Raw genomic sequence first — 18,770 nt, 5'->3', positions numbered from 1 at the left:
GGAAGTAATTCTAGTAGTCAGGGAGGGAATTTATCCAATTCTTTTTGTGCTAATAATTAAGAAATAAGACAGGTACTGTGTTGTGACACATTATAAGCCTGAGGCAGCATGAGTGATGCATTAACAGTTCATGCCCCAATATTAACAAACTACTGATGCCAAACTTCATTAAAAATGAATGTTTAACTAAGTCCATTCCATATGATTGGGTCACGTCCACATCCTCCTAACACAACTTTCACATTTACAATCATGCATCTTAAAAATAAAACAAGTTCATACTAACTGATAGAACACCAAATTCTAACAAGACAAGTTGTCAAACATCTTTCCAATTCCATGTTTACAATTGCAATAAGATGTTTTATAATAGGGTATTATTGGAAAAAATGTTATCAATTGGGTGACATTTTACAGATTCCAGAGATTTTAAGGCCAGAAGGAACCATTATAATCTTCTAGCCTGACCTCCTGCTTAACATAAGGCCTGGTCTACACTGGGGGAGGAGGGGGGAAATCGATCTAAGATACGCAACTTCAGCTACGAGAATAGCGTAGCTGAAGTCGACGTATCTTAGATCGACTTAGATTGACTTACTTCGCATCCTCGCGGCGCAGGATCGACGGCCGCCGCTCCCCCGTCGACTCCACTTCCGCCTCTCGCAGCGGTGGAGTTCCGGAGTCGACGGGGAGCATGTTCGGGAATTGATTTATCGTGTCTAGATGAGACGCAATAAATCGATCCCCGATAGATCGATCACTACCCGCCCATCCGGCGGGTAGTGTAGACGTACCCTTAGGTACAGAGTTTCACCCAATAATTTCCTGTATCAAGTTCCAAAACTCCAGCCAGTCCTTATATGACTGGGATTGTATCATTATGTTGGCCTTTAAAACAAAAATATATATACATAATGGTTATCCATGGAGGTTGTGGAATCTCCGTCATTAGAGTTTTTAAGAACAGGAGACATACACACACCTGTGGGATGGTCTAGGTCTACTTCATCCTGACTCAGCACATGGAGATGAACTAAATGACCTCAAGGTCCCTTCCAGACCTACATTTCTATGATTTATATTAATCTAGATTGGGTTTTTTAACTGACTAGTGATTTCTAGTACATCAGTTTTTGGATGCTCAACTTAAGATACTTTAAAGGCCCTGATTTTCAGAAAGCGCCAAGAACTCACCCTGTGAAAATCAGGCCCTGTTAAGGGGTCTCATTTTGGGTACCCAAAACTAGGGTATCCAAAAATATACATCACTTTTGAAATTCTTGGCCACATTGTTAAATAGGAGGCTAGAAGTTAACAACTTTTAAATCTTCCTTAATAGAATGTTTAAAGAAACAGCTAAATGCTTTCTAATATATTGAACATTTAGAAACAGGTAAACATTGCTAACCACCTGTAGTGGGGCGGCTGCCCCACTCCCTGAGATTATGGGCTGCAGCAGGCCAGTGGGCCTGCGCAGACTCACAGCCAATCAGAGAAGGGCTTACTGGGAGCCAATCAGGGCCCAGGTTGGAGACAGCCAATCAGGGCCAGGCTCAGCCCTATAAAAGGCTGCTCAGGGAGAGAGCAGTCAGTCTGTCCCAGGCCTTCGAGAGGGGAAGGTCTATCTCCAAACTGGGAGACTAGCACCGCGGACAGCGCAGTGCTGGCCAGGCTCAGGGAGCAGACGGGAGCTCTAGCCTGAGGCCTGCCAGGCTGCAGGCCCTGAGTGAAAGGGCCTAGGGGGTGCAAGGGGCCGTAGGGGAAGCGGCCCAGGGAAGCGGACAGACGAGGGGAGAGTAGGAGGACAGCGAGGCTGCCGCCAGAGGGTCCCTGGGTCGGGACCCAGAGTAGAGGGCGGGCCTGGGTCCTACCCCCTTGCAGTACATCTAGCCATTGGCCGTAGGGAGCGGCCAGTACAGACCACGCCAGATCCCTGATGGGTGGGATTAGACTTTGGGGTGTGTGGTTGACTACGGTGGCTGGACAAGGAGACTGCTGATTGACCCCCCCCCTTCCCCCCCCGGAAGGGGGTGTGGAAAGACAGAGGGGCACTGCCGGAGGGCAGTGGTCCCGAAGAGGACGGCGCGAGTTGGTGAGCGACGAGGGCTCAGACACGCCAACCGAGGGCGAGACGACGGACGGGACACCACCAGGAGGGGCGCTCCACTGGACTGAGCTAATTCCCAGAACAACCAGTAGGAGGCGCTGCGGTGGTGAGTCCAACCCCGTTACACCACCCATTTAGAAAAATGTGTGCATGTTCATCCTTAAGCAATAAAATATCAGGGTTCAACAGAACAAATTATGTAAAGTTTCCTAAATAATGTAGGTTTTGATTTGGATATTCCAGCTGTTTGCAGCACCTCTGGCCCTTGTATTATATGCTTAATCAATGAAATAAAAGCTCTTACTAGTAATATCTTTATTTTTATCTTAATTAGTACCTTTTGTTATATTTTTCTGCAAGTGTTCAGAGAGTCTGTAACCTACATAATAAGTTCAGTTCCTCTGAGGTAGAACATGCAAAGCTTTGATAAAATATGTCAGATCTACTGTGTTATGAAAGACCATTGAACAATTTTTATTTTGTGGAACAAAGTTTTAATAAATTGAGTCACTGTATATTACGCCAATGAGACTGGAGAAAAGTGCCAACACGGAAAAAATTTGCTTTTGTCCTGGGTATTTACTTCCTCTTTTTACAGATATGTAAATGCAACATTAATAGAAATCAATATTTTAAAATGGAAAAATATCTATTTTACCTGTTGAGATAAATTAACATTCTTCAATGAAGGGATCTTAGAAATGAGAGAACATTTTTTCCCCACCTTAAAACCAGATGTTGTAGTAGATTTATTCATAACAGGAACAGAATTTCCCTTAATGAAATCCTGTTTTGCTCCACTGACAAGATGCCAGTTATCCTACTAGCTTATCAGTATTCTGTTATAACGGAGTAGCAAACATTTACATTGTGTATATCCCTGTAACTAAATAGCCCATAAGAGAAAGAAGCCTTGTGGAATGCAAACGAAGAACTTTAACAGAAAAGTACTAATTTCAAAGCAAGTGGCCCTTGTGTGTGATGACCAGATGTCAAAGACTAAGTGGATTCCTCACTCTCCATCATCAAAGGAAAAGCCCATGTGAGTAGTGATACTGTCAGCTTGTTTTCTGTGAGAAGAAGCTATAAGTATGGATTCAAGGAAAGATCCTTCATCTCTGGACTGTTTGGACTCGTACAGGGCAGAATAAGTGAACGAGAAGACAGAGGTCCCCGGAGATATTCTGGGTAGCCCTGAAAGGCTTTTTTGGAAACTGACAGGTTTGGTATTATAGACTGACTCACCTGTACATATATTTTACCTGCTTTAACCTCTCAATAACTCACTTCCTTTTCTTAGCTAATAAACCTTTAGTTAGTTTTCTATAGAATTGGCAACCAGCATTGTCTTTGGTGTAAGATTTAGAGTACCAATTGATCTGGGGTAAGTGACCAGTCTCTTGGGACTGGGAGCAATGTGATGGGATCTTTGGTATAAGTGACCATTTATCAAAGACCAGTTTGTCTGGGTGGCAAGATAGACGGGAGTGGCTATGGGGACTGCATCTGACTCCATGGTAAGACTAATATAGTGATCCAGGAGTTCACATTTGTTACTAGCTTGGTGAAACCTAATTATAGACACACCACCAGTTTGGGGTGCATGTCCTGAGGTAGGCACACAGAGTTGTGAGCCACTCCAGACAGCATAACATTTTACCTCTATATTTGGCACTGATGCACCAATACTGGAATATTGTCCAGTTCTGGTGTCCAAAACTGAAGAAGGTTGATAAATTAAAGAGGGTTCAGAGAAAAACTAGAGAATGATTAAAGGGTTAGAAAACATGCCTTATAGCGATAGACTCAAGGAGCTCAATCAATTTAGCTTAACAGAGAGAAGGTTAAGGAGTGACTTGATTAGACTTCATAAGTATCTATATGAGCAACAAATATATTATAATGGGCTCTTCAATCTACCAGAGAAAGGTATCACATGATTCAAAGGCTGGAAATTGAAGCTAGACAAATTCAGACTGGAAATAAATTATTAATTTTTAACCGTCGGAGTAATTAACCATTACAACAATTTACCAAAGGTAGTGGTGAATTCTTTATCACTGACAATTTTTAAATCAAGAGTGGATGTTTTTCTAAAAGCTCTGCTCTAGGAATTATCTGGGGAAAGTTCTATGGCCTGTGTTACTCAGGAGATGAGACTAGACTATCACAATGGTCCCTTTTGGCCTTGGAATCTATGAACTCAGAGTGCTGGGATGGGGGAGAGGGAGGGGAAAGCTAGCCCTGTAACCATGGCACCTACAATTTAGCAAGGTGACTATTAATAATGTTAAAAAGTATGCTTCAATAACTAATGTCTGAACAAACAAAAGTTTATCAAACAAGAAAACCTATTCTTCTACTCTAGTCCTTTCATCATAGGAATTTCAATGTATTAAATAATTATGTGGACTTTTATTCATCAAATTAAAACATCTATTTTACAGTTTCCCACTCATCTTCACAAGGTTAAAGAGCAAAGAAGCTACAAGCTTACCTCCAATTTTAGCTGTCAGGGTATGTTCTGTGACCAAACAATGAATCGTATTGTTTAACTGTAGTGGAGTGTTACAATTGTTTCCTAGTGGTCAAAGAAATCTTTCCCCTATGCCCATTTAACTCTTTCATGGAACACTGCATTTTTGCCTAAATCCCTGTTACATGTAAATATGTAGCTACCGTGGGAGTAATCTTTTTGGAATTGTATATTCAGTTCTGAAGTTGAAATAGTGAAAAACCAGAATTTTTTCCTTTTTAATTAAATGAACTCTTGAATACCATTAGATATTCTGAAGGTAGCATAATTTCATTTCCTTTTAAGCACATTATGGATATGTCTTTTATATTTACATATGCTTATTTCTTATTCAAAATTATATCAATATGACTACCACATAAAAACATATGTTCACAGATAGCACAAGTTGTGTGGTTAATGCATGTGCACACAAAAATCAGGAAATTCAAAGTTGTGTTTCCCTGGCTGCTTCTGACAAATCAACATGAAAAGCAGAGACTATTCACCAGGCTGATTGCACTACATACTCAACCAATCTGACCTTAAATTGAACTTGCTATCTAGATGCTCTTCTTTCAGTGTTGCTGGGTTATTCTCCACCCACTCTGAAGGGACACATTTATAGCCTTTAACAAGCATGTTCTTTCACCAACAAATTCTAGCACTGAGACTAGTAGCAGATTAGATATCACAGTCATCTTGAAGGAAGCAAACCTCAGACTCTTGTTCAAACATATTAGGTAAATAGAATTACATCACTGAAGAACCTGTCCCAATGGCACGGGCCCCAGCCCAGGAACGAAGCGTTGCCACTTTCACCATAACAATCAAAATCTTTCCTGTCCTCATCATCCACGTAATCAAAACTGACATTGTGAAGACAAGAAGCCTGCATTAATCAAGGCATGCTCCCTGCTCCAATTTATTCAATGTCACTACAAAAGTCATCTCTCCACCCTCACTATGTCACCTCCCTTGAATCTCTTTAATGAATTATTCAGAGAAGGAGTAAGCCTACTTCCTCAACTCTACAGAACCTTACCCTTTCATCTTTGCTCTTCCTTCCGATTTCCCTCAGTCCTTCCTCCTTCCAGTTCCTTTTGTCCCATTGCCATTATTTATGCTATACACAATAATCTCTACTTGTCAGCCAAGCAACTGCCCCTCCAGCAAGCTTACTACTTCCAGGAATCTTTCAAACCAACCACCTCTGCACATGCTCTTTTACCTGATGTCTTGTGCTCCATCTCACCTATGTCTTGTCCATTAGGTTGCAAACAGTTTGGAGCATGGCATGTATCTTGTTCTAAGCTTGTAAACCACTATGCAAGTTTACAATGCTATAAAGCTGACTTAACAATACTGAATTTATTTGGATGACATACTTCTTTCAAATCCAAGAAATATTCTTGCTTTTACAGTTTCCTAGAATTCAACTGAGCTCCTAAATGGTATGGAAATTGGGATTGGAAGTCTCTAACTTCTGGAAACTGACTTGAAAGCCAAGTTAGTTACTCTCACTGGTGTAACCCAAGTACAAAAGAACGTACTTTTTGCCTTATGGGAGGACTTTTTGCCTTATGGGATTGCCTCTTTCTCTATATTTTTAAAACTTGAGCTATAGCTGTAGCTAGACCAAAATGAATATACTTATATATTAAGTGTTTCCATCCAGCTCCAATCTATAGATGATGATTGGTTTGAAGCAACCGGTGTATGTTGATAAGTATTCTGAAGACTGATGAAGACCAAATTTCCTTGATTTACTATTTTCCAAAGTTCTGGTTTGAATTTTCTGGAGATTAAGAAACTGTTCGTACATTTTTAATTCATACACTTTTCCTTTAGTGGGGCTGGCATAAAGTTGATATGCAGAAGATTTATTGTACTTTCGAAGGCTTAGTTTTCTTTTTCAAAGGATGTAACACGCTGTTGAAGCTTGAGCTAACCAAAAAAAAAAAAAAAAACTTTAATGCAAGTTCTAGTTATTGAAAGCACACACCAAAATATTATTAGCTTTCATGAAGTGAACTCTGTCCCATTCCTACTGATAATGTCTGAACAAATAACAGACTAACATCAAACTTGTCTTGTTACAGTGAGTAGAGTCAGACTATTCTCTACTGTTGTTCTGTCTGAGAAAATCAACAAAAAGGCAAAAGTAGAAATGTGCAAATGTGAACTTTCATGGTGAATGCCTGAAAGGTGTCTTGTCTTCAGAAGCAGCCTTTGAATAAGTCTTTTCTTCCTTGGCTGTAAGTAAAGGGGATTTTGTTCTGGAATGTAGTTTTAGTGCTGCATCACATCCTTCCCTGAAGAACATCTGACCTTTAAAGGGCAAAGTAATTATCCTTCCTTTCCAGGTTAAATTTCCTGACCAAGGATTTACCTACAAAATGCTACCTTAAAAACCAGGGTTTACAGCTAGATTTTTGTGAAGATAGGAAAACAACATCTATACATGACACTCAGAAAACTTTACTGCTAGGGAAATGAAGTCTTAGAGAGGATTCTTCATCGTAGTCAGCTACACATGATCTACTCTCCAATACTACAGAAAAACTTTTGGAAGTTTGTGTTACTTGTGAACGGATTTAGGACCAACCTTTTAGCACTGCTCTAAAATGTTAGAAATAGAATAAATATATCCTTTAAAATATACAGTCTTCACCTTATTTGTCTCACTGAGGACATGACCATTATGCTTATTATACAGTGCACTTTTCAATGAAGAGCAGAGATGTGGTAGACAAATTAAGCCAGCCTTTCAAGGGCATGTTAATAAATGGAAGGAACATCAGAACAACTTTTTATTTGCTGCCTTATTTATCTACTGTTTACCATTTTAGATGTGTTAACTGTCTGACACGTTCCACATTCATGGCCAAATTACTGCAGGAGTCATTTTCTAATTACACTATCTCACAATATGTTGCTTAGTGATTTCCCTAGACATTTTTGGGGACATCAGATAACTTCATATTTCATTTGCCTACATTCTCAGAATTGTAGGTCATCCAACAATGTCGTTCTTTGGCTTCAGCTCAAAGCCAGTCAAAATCTCTTACAGACTATGTGTTATCAGATGGGAAGAGTTCTGCTTGTTTCTTTCAAGAAGACCATAAAGAAAATGGATCTGAATTCAAATTGTTGAAAAGCCAAGAATAAAACTGAAATTCCCCTGTAAGCAGGACATTTTTCTGCCTGCGCCTCAAAGTATACACACACAGCACACTATATCCAGACCTATGCCCTTCCTGGTATTTGGTTTTGTGACAGACAACAAAAGCTTCAGGCTAAGCTGTTTACACAAACCTTGCTGTTCTTCGGTTTTCCTTAAGTATCCCTAGTTCCTTCTGTCAGAGACACCAACCCATCTTACACCGTGTTTAGAGATAAGATCCACCTAATAGCATGAATCAGCAATCATTACTGGGTTTTACATACGGTTCTAACCCCTCAGCAAGGATGACATAAGAAGCCCTGCATCCATAATGCAGGATCATAGAAAAACCCTGCTCCAGCACACTCAAATTTAGCTGACGTCCATAGCAGCAAGCATATTAATATCTTTTTGGGCTGCAGGCCTGCCACACAGTGCAACTCTCAGTAAAGATAAAGGCATTTAAAAGGGAACTAATGGAAGAATTAATGAACAACACACCTCTAGGACCCCTCTGGAGGACCAGTTTAAAATTGTTGTAACAAAACACCACAGACTCAAAGAGTGACAGAACCTAAACATGGTCATGAAAGAAAAGTTACAAGAAATAAAAGAAGGGGTACTGGAAAACTCTGCTCCTGCAAAAATATTGGCAAAGTGCAGCTTGATGATAGAGCAGCTGGAGAAGGGAATGGTAGCCAAGAATAATCATGTATTCAGGGTACTGGTAGAGAAGAATTCCTGACTCAATTAACTTTACAGGAAAATCTGTTGCAAGCTGAAACCAAGTGAAGATGAGGAACTAACTTACAAGAAGAAAGAATGCACCAGCTCTAAGCAGGAGAATGTATAACCCAAGAATGGAGGTGGGAATGCCTGTTTTGATTCTGATGACCAGGAACAAGTTGTGAGGGAAATCAAGGATTAATCAACTACACCATTTCAGAGAGCAAAAACACTTCTCAGATTCAGCCCAAAGCCAGGTCTGAGTTCAGAATGTACAAAAATTAACAACCATCTAGGCTGGAGGAGTAAGAGAAAAAGGAAGAGATGGATGCCTCCCTCCTGTTTCCAGAAACAAAGGATTATTTATGGAGAACACATTTTATCATTACAGACACAAGTAGACTGTTAACCAGAGAGCAAAGGCCATAGCTGGATAGTCTGCTATAGGAGCAGAACATTAGATTGATCACCATCTACTGCAATACTGTTGAATTTTGTAGATCATTCTGGGTGAATTGCACCCAACAGCAGAGGTGCAGTGCATCACGTAAGCCCCACAGAGTGTTCCAAGGGAGAGCTACACATGAAGTCACCTCTGCACACCCACTGTGTCTTCCCGAGATTGTTACATAAGGTGTGATTTAGGGCAGGCCAAGGGAGGAGTCAAGAGATGCATTATTATATAGCAGCTCATGCAAAGTAGCACAGAGGGTGATGCAGTCACTGATCTAGTCCACAGGTGGGAGTAGGGGGGGGAGGAGAAGGGATTCTGTTGCAGTCCCACACTGAATCCAGACTGTACAATCTCACACACATCATCCATGTAAACTCCAGTTATTCAGTCTTCATGCAGATAACAGCACTTTCAACAGGATCCTGAATGAAATTTAAATGTGCTTGGTTTCATGTTTGATTTCACCGCAATATGTGCTTTGCTACATCTGTACTTTTTATATTCCTTGGAACTAGGAGTGGATACATGAGCAGGAGCTATGATTTTGGGTACTTTCAGCAACTCAAAGAATAATTTAAATAAGTGGACAGAGAATTTTCCATTATTTGACTTAGTGAAATCTAACTGGGTCATTAACTTTGATTGTTTTAAAAATATATAGACACCACAAAACCAGTAACCTGATTTATTTAAAGTAAGCAGCCACACTATCAGACTAAAAGAATTTATCTAAAGATGACTACAGTAACTCCTCACTTAACGTCCTCCCGCTTAACGTTGTTTCGAAGTTACGTCACTACTCCATTAGGGAACATACTCGTTTAAAGTTGTGCAATGCTCCCTTATAACGTTGTTTGGCTGACTTTACAAGGGAGCATTGCACAAGTTTCTCTTCTCCGCCTCCTCCCCCTCCCTCCCAGTGCTTCCCTCGTTTGGCGGCGCTTAGGACTTTCTGGGAGGGAGGGAGCGAGCGAGCAGGGAAGCAGCCCCCTGCCGGCAGGGCCACCTGGAACACAGGGGCTTTAGGCGCTGCAGGGCCCTGGGTTAAGGGGCCCCTGGGGCCCTGGCCTGCAGCTCTAAAGCCCCTTTCAGAATGCGGCCCTGCGAGCACAGGCCGGAGGACTCAGGAGGAGCAGGGACAGCCGCGCAGCCAGCAGCCGGAGAGAAGCGGCACTTTCCCCAATGCAGCACCGCTTCTCTCCAGCCGGCTTTGAAAGGGAAAGCGCCTCTTCTCTCTGGCCGCTAGCTCGCGGCTGCCCCTGTTCCTCTGGAGTCCTCTGGCCCGTGCTTGCAGGGCCGCATTCTGAAAGGGGCTTTAGAGCTGCAGGCCAGGCCCTGGGGCCCCCTTAGCCCAGGGCCTGCAGCCCCTAAAGCCCCTGCGTTCTGGGTGGCCCTGCCTGCCGGGGGAGGGGGGCAGCTCCCAGAATTGCTGCTCCCAGAATCGCAGCCAAGTGGGCAGTGCTACACTGCGCAGAGCCACCTGCATACCCCCTGCATCAAACAGGAACTGCCCCAGGTAAGTGCTCTGCACCTCCTGCTTGCCCCAGCCCTGAGCGCCCTCCCGCACCCCCACCCTGAGTGCCCTCCCAGACCCCACGCCCCCACCCTGAGCCCCAAGGGTAAGCCAGGGGCACCTCCCCACCACAGTACAGTATATAATGCCTTTTGTCTGCCCCCAAAAAATTTCCTTGGAACCTAACCCCCTACATTTACATTAAATCTTATGGGAAAATTGGATTCGTTTAACACCGTTTCACTTAAAGTTGCATTTTTCAGGAACATAACTACAACATTAAGTGAGGAGTTACTGTACTTGACTTTATATATGCTAACTTTTTTAAACCAGTGGTTCTCAACCTTTCCCAACTACTGAAACCTGAGCCCTGCCACCCATATATTAAGCATGTATCTTAGCTTTGTAGTGCCCTTTGTGTTATGGAGCCCTGGGCCGTTGCCATCCCCTAAAGCTGGCCCTACACTTGCAACAACCCTAAACCTGTCCTGTGACCCTCCCCACCCTCCACAGGTCATGACCTACAGGTTGAGAAACACTGATCTAGATGAGATGATGTACCCCATGGAAAACCTCTGAGTATCCCCAGGGGTACACATACCGCTGGTTGAGAACCACGGTTTTAAACCATGCACAAAACTACTACAGTTAGAATAGCTTTGAAATGTTTGCTTTGGAGTGAGATTTTCAAAAGTGTGTAAGTCAACTACCCACCTCAAGTGCCACCGAGTTGACTTGTACTCCTGAGTTATACACTTTTGAAAATTCCAACTAAAATGCACATGACTCCAAAAACACTCCAAATTGTGTAACCTGTCGCAGACGCCAAGCCGACAGCAACTAAGTAATTTGATTATGTACTATCAGACGGGAAAATTTTTAAATACACACTACCACCAGGTAACTCCTGTTGCACTTCCCACCAGCTCTGAGTGGTAAAAGTTGTCTCTTTGGTGATTTCAGAAATGATGACTTTCAAAGGTTGTCTTGTACTTCTTGCTTCCCTACATAATTACTATAGTTACTGTCCCTTAGTTGTCAACCTCAGAAAAAGGTAGGGGGAAAAAAATCAAGGAGTCAACGGAACTGCTCACATGCTTACAGTTAAACACGCACAAGTATTTGCGGGATCAGAGCATAAAGATGTAAAAGAAATACAAAGAATAAATAAATCTGTTAGTCTTTAAGGTGCCACCAGACTCCTTGTTGTTTTTGTAGATACAGACTAACATGGCTACCCCCTGATACTTGATACAAAGAATTTGAATGACCACACCATAATTTAAAGGTAGAGCATAAATGACTTCAAAAGACTGTGTTTACTATAATGTTGATAGTAATTTATATGTCTAGTTCTGTAAGTCTTGCTAACAGCTGCTTGCTGAGATTCTGCTCAGCCAAGACATAGCCTCTGGATAACTTCAGGCATTTGAGGGATTAACCCTTCCATAGCCTCGATTTTGTCCTTTCCTACATACCAATCTTTTTTCTATCAATGATAGAACTGAACATACAAAATAGATATATTTAACTTAAGTATAAATCTACTCATGTCCATCTTATAATATACAGATTATTTGTGAACTATATGCCTTTCTTATTCCTTCTTTAAACATACATTTCAAGTGACAGCATAAAATCTTATAATATATAGCTTCACTTTTTCCTCACTTAAAAAATAAAATCAGGATAGCATTTACAACAGCATCTTCAGTTCTACAGATGAATTTCTTTAGACTTAAACTACCAATATGATAATACTTGAAATATTTACAAGATCAGGAAAAAACATTAAATTACCACAAAGTACAATTTCCTGTTATTTGCCTCCTTAGTGACATAAGTAGACAGAGATGCCAAGAAATTTCTAACCTACCTGCTCCAACTTCTTTTTCTTCCTCTTCAATGTTGTTTTTGATACTATCATATTCCTCATCAATTGTCTGGTTGCCACGTATCTGAGACAGAATTCTCCGTGCTTTCTGAGTTTGGCCTTTCTGAATCAGCCAGCGGGGGCTTTCAGGAAGAAACAGGAAGCCAAAAAACTGTATAATTGCTGGAACTGCTGAGAGGCCCAGCATGTACCTACAAACAAACAAAAATATCTTTAATTCAAACTTAAAAAATTCTCACATCTGCAAGTGCTCCAGCTCCCATTAGCCACTTTCTAAAAACACATCCTGCAGCTTAAATAACCAAATGGGTGAATGTATGCTTCACAAAAGCAGCATCCAGGATTTTCGATCAGAATCAAAAGGAATCTTGAAGAGACTGTTGTGCTGCTTACATTTAACTTGGGTGTTAAAAAAGACATAATATTCACTACAAAGACATAACTTTCAATTTCAGTTCTTTACAAAATAATTACTTTACAACACATCTGCCTTTATGGCCGCGCTTCTCAGCGCCACCAACAGAAGACTCAACACTATAATTGCCATTTCTACAGGGCAATTCAAGTGGATGGCCCCAAAATGTAAAACTCCCCCAAGAAGTTTCCGTGTTGTTTTAAAAAATCCCAGGGGATGGAGAAAAATAGCCTCAAACACAAATGCTACAGCAGTCTTAAAAATACCAAATTCTTCACTGGGAAACCCTTCAGAAAATGGGGAAATGGCAGAAGTGCTAAATTACGTTTTTGTTTCAGTTTTCACCAAAAAGTTTAGTAGTGATTGGACGTCTAACATAGTTAATGCTAGTGAAAATGAGGTAGGATCAGAGGCTAAAATAGGGAAAGAACAAGTTAAAAATTACATAGACAAGCCAGATATCTTTTAAGTGCCCAGGGCCTGATGAAATATATCCTAGAATACTCAAGGAGCTGACTAAGGAGCTATCTGAGCCATTAGCAATTATCTTTGAAAAGTCATGGAAGACAGGAGAGATTCCAGAGGACTAGAAAAGTGCATATATAGTGCCACTCTATAAAAAGGGAAATAAGGACAACCTGGGGAATTACAGACCAGTCAGCTTAACTTCAGTACCCGGCAAGATAATGGAGCAAATAATTAAGCAATCAATTTGCAAACATCTAGATGATAGTAAGGTGATAAGTAACAGTCAGCATGGATTTGTCAAGAACAAATCATGTCAAACCAACCTAATAGCTTTCTTTGACACGGTAACAAGCTTTGTGGATAGGGGGAAGTAAAGATATATCACATGTAAGGCTTTTGATACTGTCTAATGAGCTTCTCCTAAACAAACTAGGGAAATACAACCTAGATGGAGTTACTATAAAGTGGGTGCATAACTTATTTTAAAACCATTCCTAGAGTGTAGTTATCAGTGGTTCACAGTCAAGCTGGAAGGGCATATCAAATGGGGTCCCACAGGGATCAGTTCTGTTCAATATCTTCATCAGTGATTTAGATAATGGCACAGAGATACACTTATAAAGTTTGTGGACGATGCTAAGCTGGGAAGGGTTACAAGTGCTTTGGAGGATAGGATTAAAATTCAAAATGATCTGGACAAACTGGAGAAATGGCCTGAAGTAAACAGGATGAAATTAAATAAGAACAAATGCAAAGTACTCCATTTAGGAAGGAACAATCGGTTCCACACATACAAAATGGGAAATGATTGCCTAGGAAGGAGCAATGCAGAAAGGTGTCCGGGGGGGGGGGGGGGGTCATAGTGGATCACAAGCTAAATATGAGTCAACAGTGCAACACTATTGAAAAAAAAAAAAAAAAGAAAGAAAAGAAAAAAAAACCCAAAAGACATCATTCTGGGATGTGTTAGAAGGAGTGTTGTAAATGAGACGTGAGAAATAATTCTTCCATTCTTACTCAGGCCTCAGTTGCAGTATTGTGTCCAGTTCTGGGCACCACATTTCAGGAAAGATGTGGACAAATTGGAGAAAGTCCAGAGAAGAGCAACAAAAATGATTAAAGATCTAGAAAACATGACCTACGATGGAAGATTGAAAAAACTGGGTATATTTAGGCTGGAAAAGAGAAGATTGAGAAGGGACACGATAACAGTTTTCAAGTACAGAAAAGGCTGTTACAAAGAGAAGGGAGAAAAAATATTCTCTTTAACCTCAGACGATAGGACAAGAAGCAATGCTCTTAAATTGCAGCAAGGGAGGTTTAGGTTGGACATTAGGAAAAACTTGCTGTCAGGGTAGTTAAGCACTGGAATAAATTGCCTAGGGAGGTTGTAGAATCTCCATCACTGGAGATTTTTAAGAGCAAGTTAGACAAACCTGTCAGCTATGGTCTAGATAATACTTAGTCCTGTCATGAGTGCAGGGGACTGGACTAAATGATCTTTCGAGGTCTCTTCCAGTCCTACAATTCTATGCTGGGATTACGAACACACATGATAACACAATATTCACTAAACACTAGTGTAAATCAGGACTAATTCCACTGAAATCAATGGAATTGAACTGGTATAAAATCAGCTACAGGGTAATCTGGCCCATAATTTCTTCTATTTCCCACCCCTAATAGCTCCATTCTTGTAGACCAGAAGGTGACTTAAGCAGGTGAGGATACTGCCCTCTGAAATGCTTGGAAGATAGGATGCTCAACCAGATGGCTCACAAGAATGAGTCTGGAGGTAAAAGCCCCACATGTCAGCAATCGCAGTAGCGAAGAGTCTTGGGAGATAAATACCCCAAGTCCTTACCTGGGCTATTTACAATATTGATTTGGGGGGGGGGGGGGGAGAACTTAGGTTTGTCTCTTCAGTGAGGGGAGGAAATGATAAGAGAAAATTGGTTATAGAGAGAGGGGGCAAATTCTATTTCTGATGCTTGAGTCAAAATAGAATTCTCCTCACTCTCCCATAGCCATATTGGTTTTTCGTGGCTAAAAAGTAACACACTTATGTTGTGACAGTAAAGCTGGTGTGAGTCTAAATATACACAGGAGTAAGGATCTATGGAGTAGACATATTTACAATTTTCTGACTATATTCACAAATGCAACAGAGAAACTTCATTTTAATTGACACAGGACCCACCCATGTAAAAAGGAGTTCATTTCTGACTTTTGGAAGGCAGTTTGCCTCGATCCAGCTCTGGAGTCTTTAAAAGTCCAATTCAAAACATCATCATCCATATGTGGAGTTGGAATTTACTCTTCCATCTATAATACGCTGGCTGATCTAACATTCTGTGATCATCTCCAGGGTTATGGTTGGGAGAACTAGCTAGGCTGCCAATGCTGGAACCCAGTAATGATTAACAACCTTATGTCATATCTTGCCCTGGCTACGCAGGGCAATTAAAACAGAAGACAAAAGTAAACTGATAGTACAGAGTTCTAGGGTTCTGATCTATGTGCTTTTGCTTATTTCTTCTGTTTTATTTCTTCAAAAATAAAATGACAGACATGAGTAATAATAAATAATGTATTTGCAAACACAAATATATTAGTTTTCAAAACAGTAAAACTGAAATACCAGTACATATTTCTAGCATACTGCACTGAAGAATTATAGACTATAAATGATCCAATCATACACATGTCTAGAAACAGACATTTGGCTCAGCTGTAAAGTGAGTTTTTTCCCTCACACTGAATCCAGGATATTCCATAACATCCAAACCTAAAGCTGATTTCCACTTATGCATAACTAGTTTTCACAATTATATGTACTCAAAGTATTTCTGCACATATTTTTGTTCAGAATATACTCCAAAGCCTCCCCATGTGTATGAAGTTTATATAGTTTTCTGGCTTTTCAGCATGGTAATGAAAAAGTAAGTGTTATTTAGCTCACAAAAGGTCTTTCACTTAAAATGTCACAGTAGGTCAGGCAAAGGCAGAAGTCCTCCACTTTCATGATCTATCTCAAAAAATCTTAAAGAATAAAATGTCCTTCAGCTTTTCTAGCCAAAGTTTGATTTGTTTAGAAATTATGGATATTCAAAAAAGAACATCCAGGAAGGTAACAGCATAATTTAAGTAATTTGTTTTTTAAATTCATCTTTTTACTGTACATGAAATCACCACATTCATCAAGCATTGGAAGAAACCTGAAGATATCTGGATGTTTTATTTCAAATGGTCCTGGAACCACTCTAAATGCAGCTAACACCTTGTTCACTTCATTAGTTATCTTGACTGTACTAGCTGCAAACATACCCCTAGTAGATTCTTTATACAGCAAAATTTAGTGTACAAACATCCTCACACCCTGAAATGATTCCATTAGCTAACAGAATTAACAGTGGTTATTTCAACTGGACTTGAAAAACAAATGTTTTTCAGTCTCAAGGTACATGCTTCCAGACAGGGGGCGGGGGGCAACAAAATCTCATTCCTGGACATTTTGCAAAGTACACTATAAAGAGAAAACAACCAAACAGTGGGGGGAGGGATCATTCAAACATTAGAGGAATTTAATTTCAGGCCTGCTACCCAAATTCATGTAGTGATAAGCCAAAACATGGTTACAATTGAAATGGAAGCAATATAAAGGCCATCAAAAAGTTTTATTTATGGGTTTAATGAAGATGGTAACTGCAGGGCAAAGAGGCAGAGAATGGAAGAGGAGGGGGATGAAGGAGCATGTAGTAGCTAAGGTAAAGAGGGACAAGTTGGCTATTCTGAACAGTGCGCATCCATCCCAATCTTTCATATCAACCTGTGGGTAGCAGATTTAATCCTCTGGCTACTAACTTATATCTTGACTTTAGCAAAGCTTTTGATACGGTCTCCCATAGTATTCTTGCCAGCAAGTTAAAAAAGTATGGATTGGATGAATGGACTATAAAGTGGATAGAAAGCTGGCTAGATCATTGGGCTCAATGGGTAGTGATCAACGGCTCCATGTCTAGTTGACAGCCAGTATCAAGCGAGTGCCACAGGGGTCTGTCCTGGGGCCAGTTTTGTTCAACATCTTTATTAAAGATCTGGATGATGGGATGGATTGCATCCTCAGCAAGTTCACAGATGACACTAAGCTGCGGGGAAGAGGGATAGGGAAGGTAGGGATAGGGTCCAGAGTGACCTAGACAAATAGGAGGATTGGGCTAAAAGGAATCTGATGAGGTTCAACAAGGACAAGTGCAGAGTCCTGCAAATAGGACGGAAGAATCCCATGCACTGCTACAGGCTGGGGACTGACTGGCTAAGCAGCAGTTCTGCTGAAAAAGACCTGGGGATTACAGTGAACAAGAAGCTGGACATGAGTCAACAGTGTGCTCTTGTTGCCAAGAAGCTTAACGGCATATTGGGCTGCACTAGTAGGAGCATTGCCAGCAGATCGAGGGAAGTGATTATTCCCCTCTATTCAGCACTGGAGTACTGTGTCCAGTTCTGGGGGGGCCCCACACTACAGAAAGGATGTGGACAAACTGAAGAGAGAGTCCAGCAGAGGGCAAAGAAAGTGATATGGGGGCTGGAGCAGATGACTTATGAGGAGAGGCTGAGGGAACTGGGCTTATTTAGTCTGCCGAAGAGAAGAGTGAGGGTGGATTTGATAGCAGCCTTCAACTACCTGAAGGGGGGTTCCAAAGAGGATGGAGTTAGGCTGTTCTCAGTGGGGGCAGATGACCAGACAAGGAGCAATAGTCTCAAGTTGCAGTGGGGGAGGTCTAGGTTGGATATTAGGAAAAACTATTTCATTAGAAGGGTGGTGAAGCACTGGAATGGGTTACCTAGGGAGGTGGTGGAATCTCCATCCTTTGAGGTTTTTAAGGCCCAGCTTGACAAAGCCCTGGCTGGGATGATTTAGTTGGGGTTGGTCCTGTTTTTGAGCAGGGGGTTGGACTATATGAACCTCCTGAGGTCCCTTCCAACTTTAATCTTTTATGATTCTGTAGTAAATTCCAAACCTTACTTGTGAGTAGACTGCAGGAAAGATGGTGAAAGGTCAAGTAAAGACAACTCAGGAAACAATATCCCGTCACCTATTATAAAAAGAAAAGCAGATACTACAAAGAGAAAGTAAATCAAGAGAAGAAAGCTGTAGTAGGCAAAGCTGATTGAGCAGCATTTGACCAACATATCTGACAAATGTCACCAGTATTCACTAAGTAATGCGCCAATTAGCCATGTGGCTATCACACACTATTCATGAATATATTTATTCAGTGAACACCAGTAAACTTCATCAAATGATATACTCAACATATGGTTCTTCTACCATTTGTCCACCTCTAATAGTAAGTTGATGTTTTAAAAGAGAGGACTAAATATATTACAATCACATATAGTACATAATTGGTTTATTCCTTTAAATTACAGGGAGCGTGACAGCAGAGCTGACTTTCAACCTGATCTATGAGGTTTAGTCCTCTAGATTTTAGACAAAAGGTATATATTT

The 18,770-nt window shown here is 40.9% G+C and overlaps 1 protein-coding gene across 1 annotated transcript in view; it reads right to left on the bottom strand.

Moving 5' to 3' along the window:
• SLC2A13 (solute carrier family 2 member 13) overlaps positions 1-18,770 on the bottom strand; it is a 358,865-nt gene that overhangs the window by 236,516 nt on the left and 103,579 nt on the right. Inside the window, exon 3 of the mRNA XM_065421661.1 lies at positions 12,358-12,566. Within this exon, the coding sequence (XP_065277733.1) occupies positions 12,358-12,566 (209 nt within the window). The remainder of the gene's footprint in view (positions 1-12,357; positions 12,567-18,770) is intronic.

The sequence above is a fragment of the Emys orbicularis genome, chromosome 1 (genome assembly GCF_028017835.1).
Source record: "Emys orbicularis isolate rEmyOrb1 chromosome 1, rEmyOrb1.hap1, whole genome shotgun sequence".
NCBI classification, from domain to species: Eukaryota; Metazoa; Chordata; order Testudines; family Emydidae; genus Emys; species Emys orbicularis.
The sequence above is the reverse complement of the archived record's forward strand: the minus strand, read 5'-3'. Positions and strand labels throughout refer to the sequence as shown.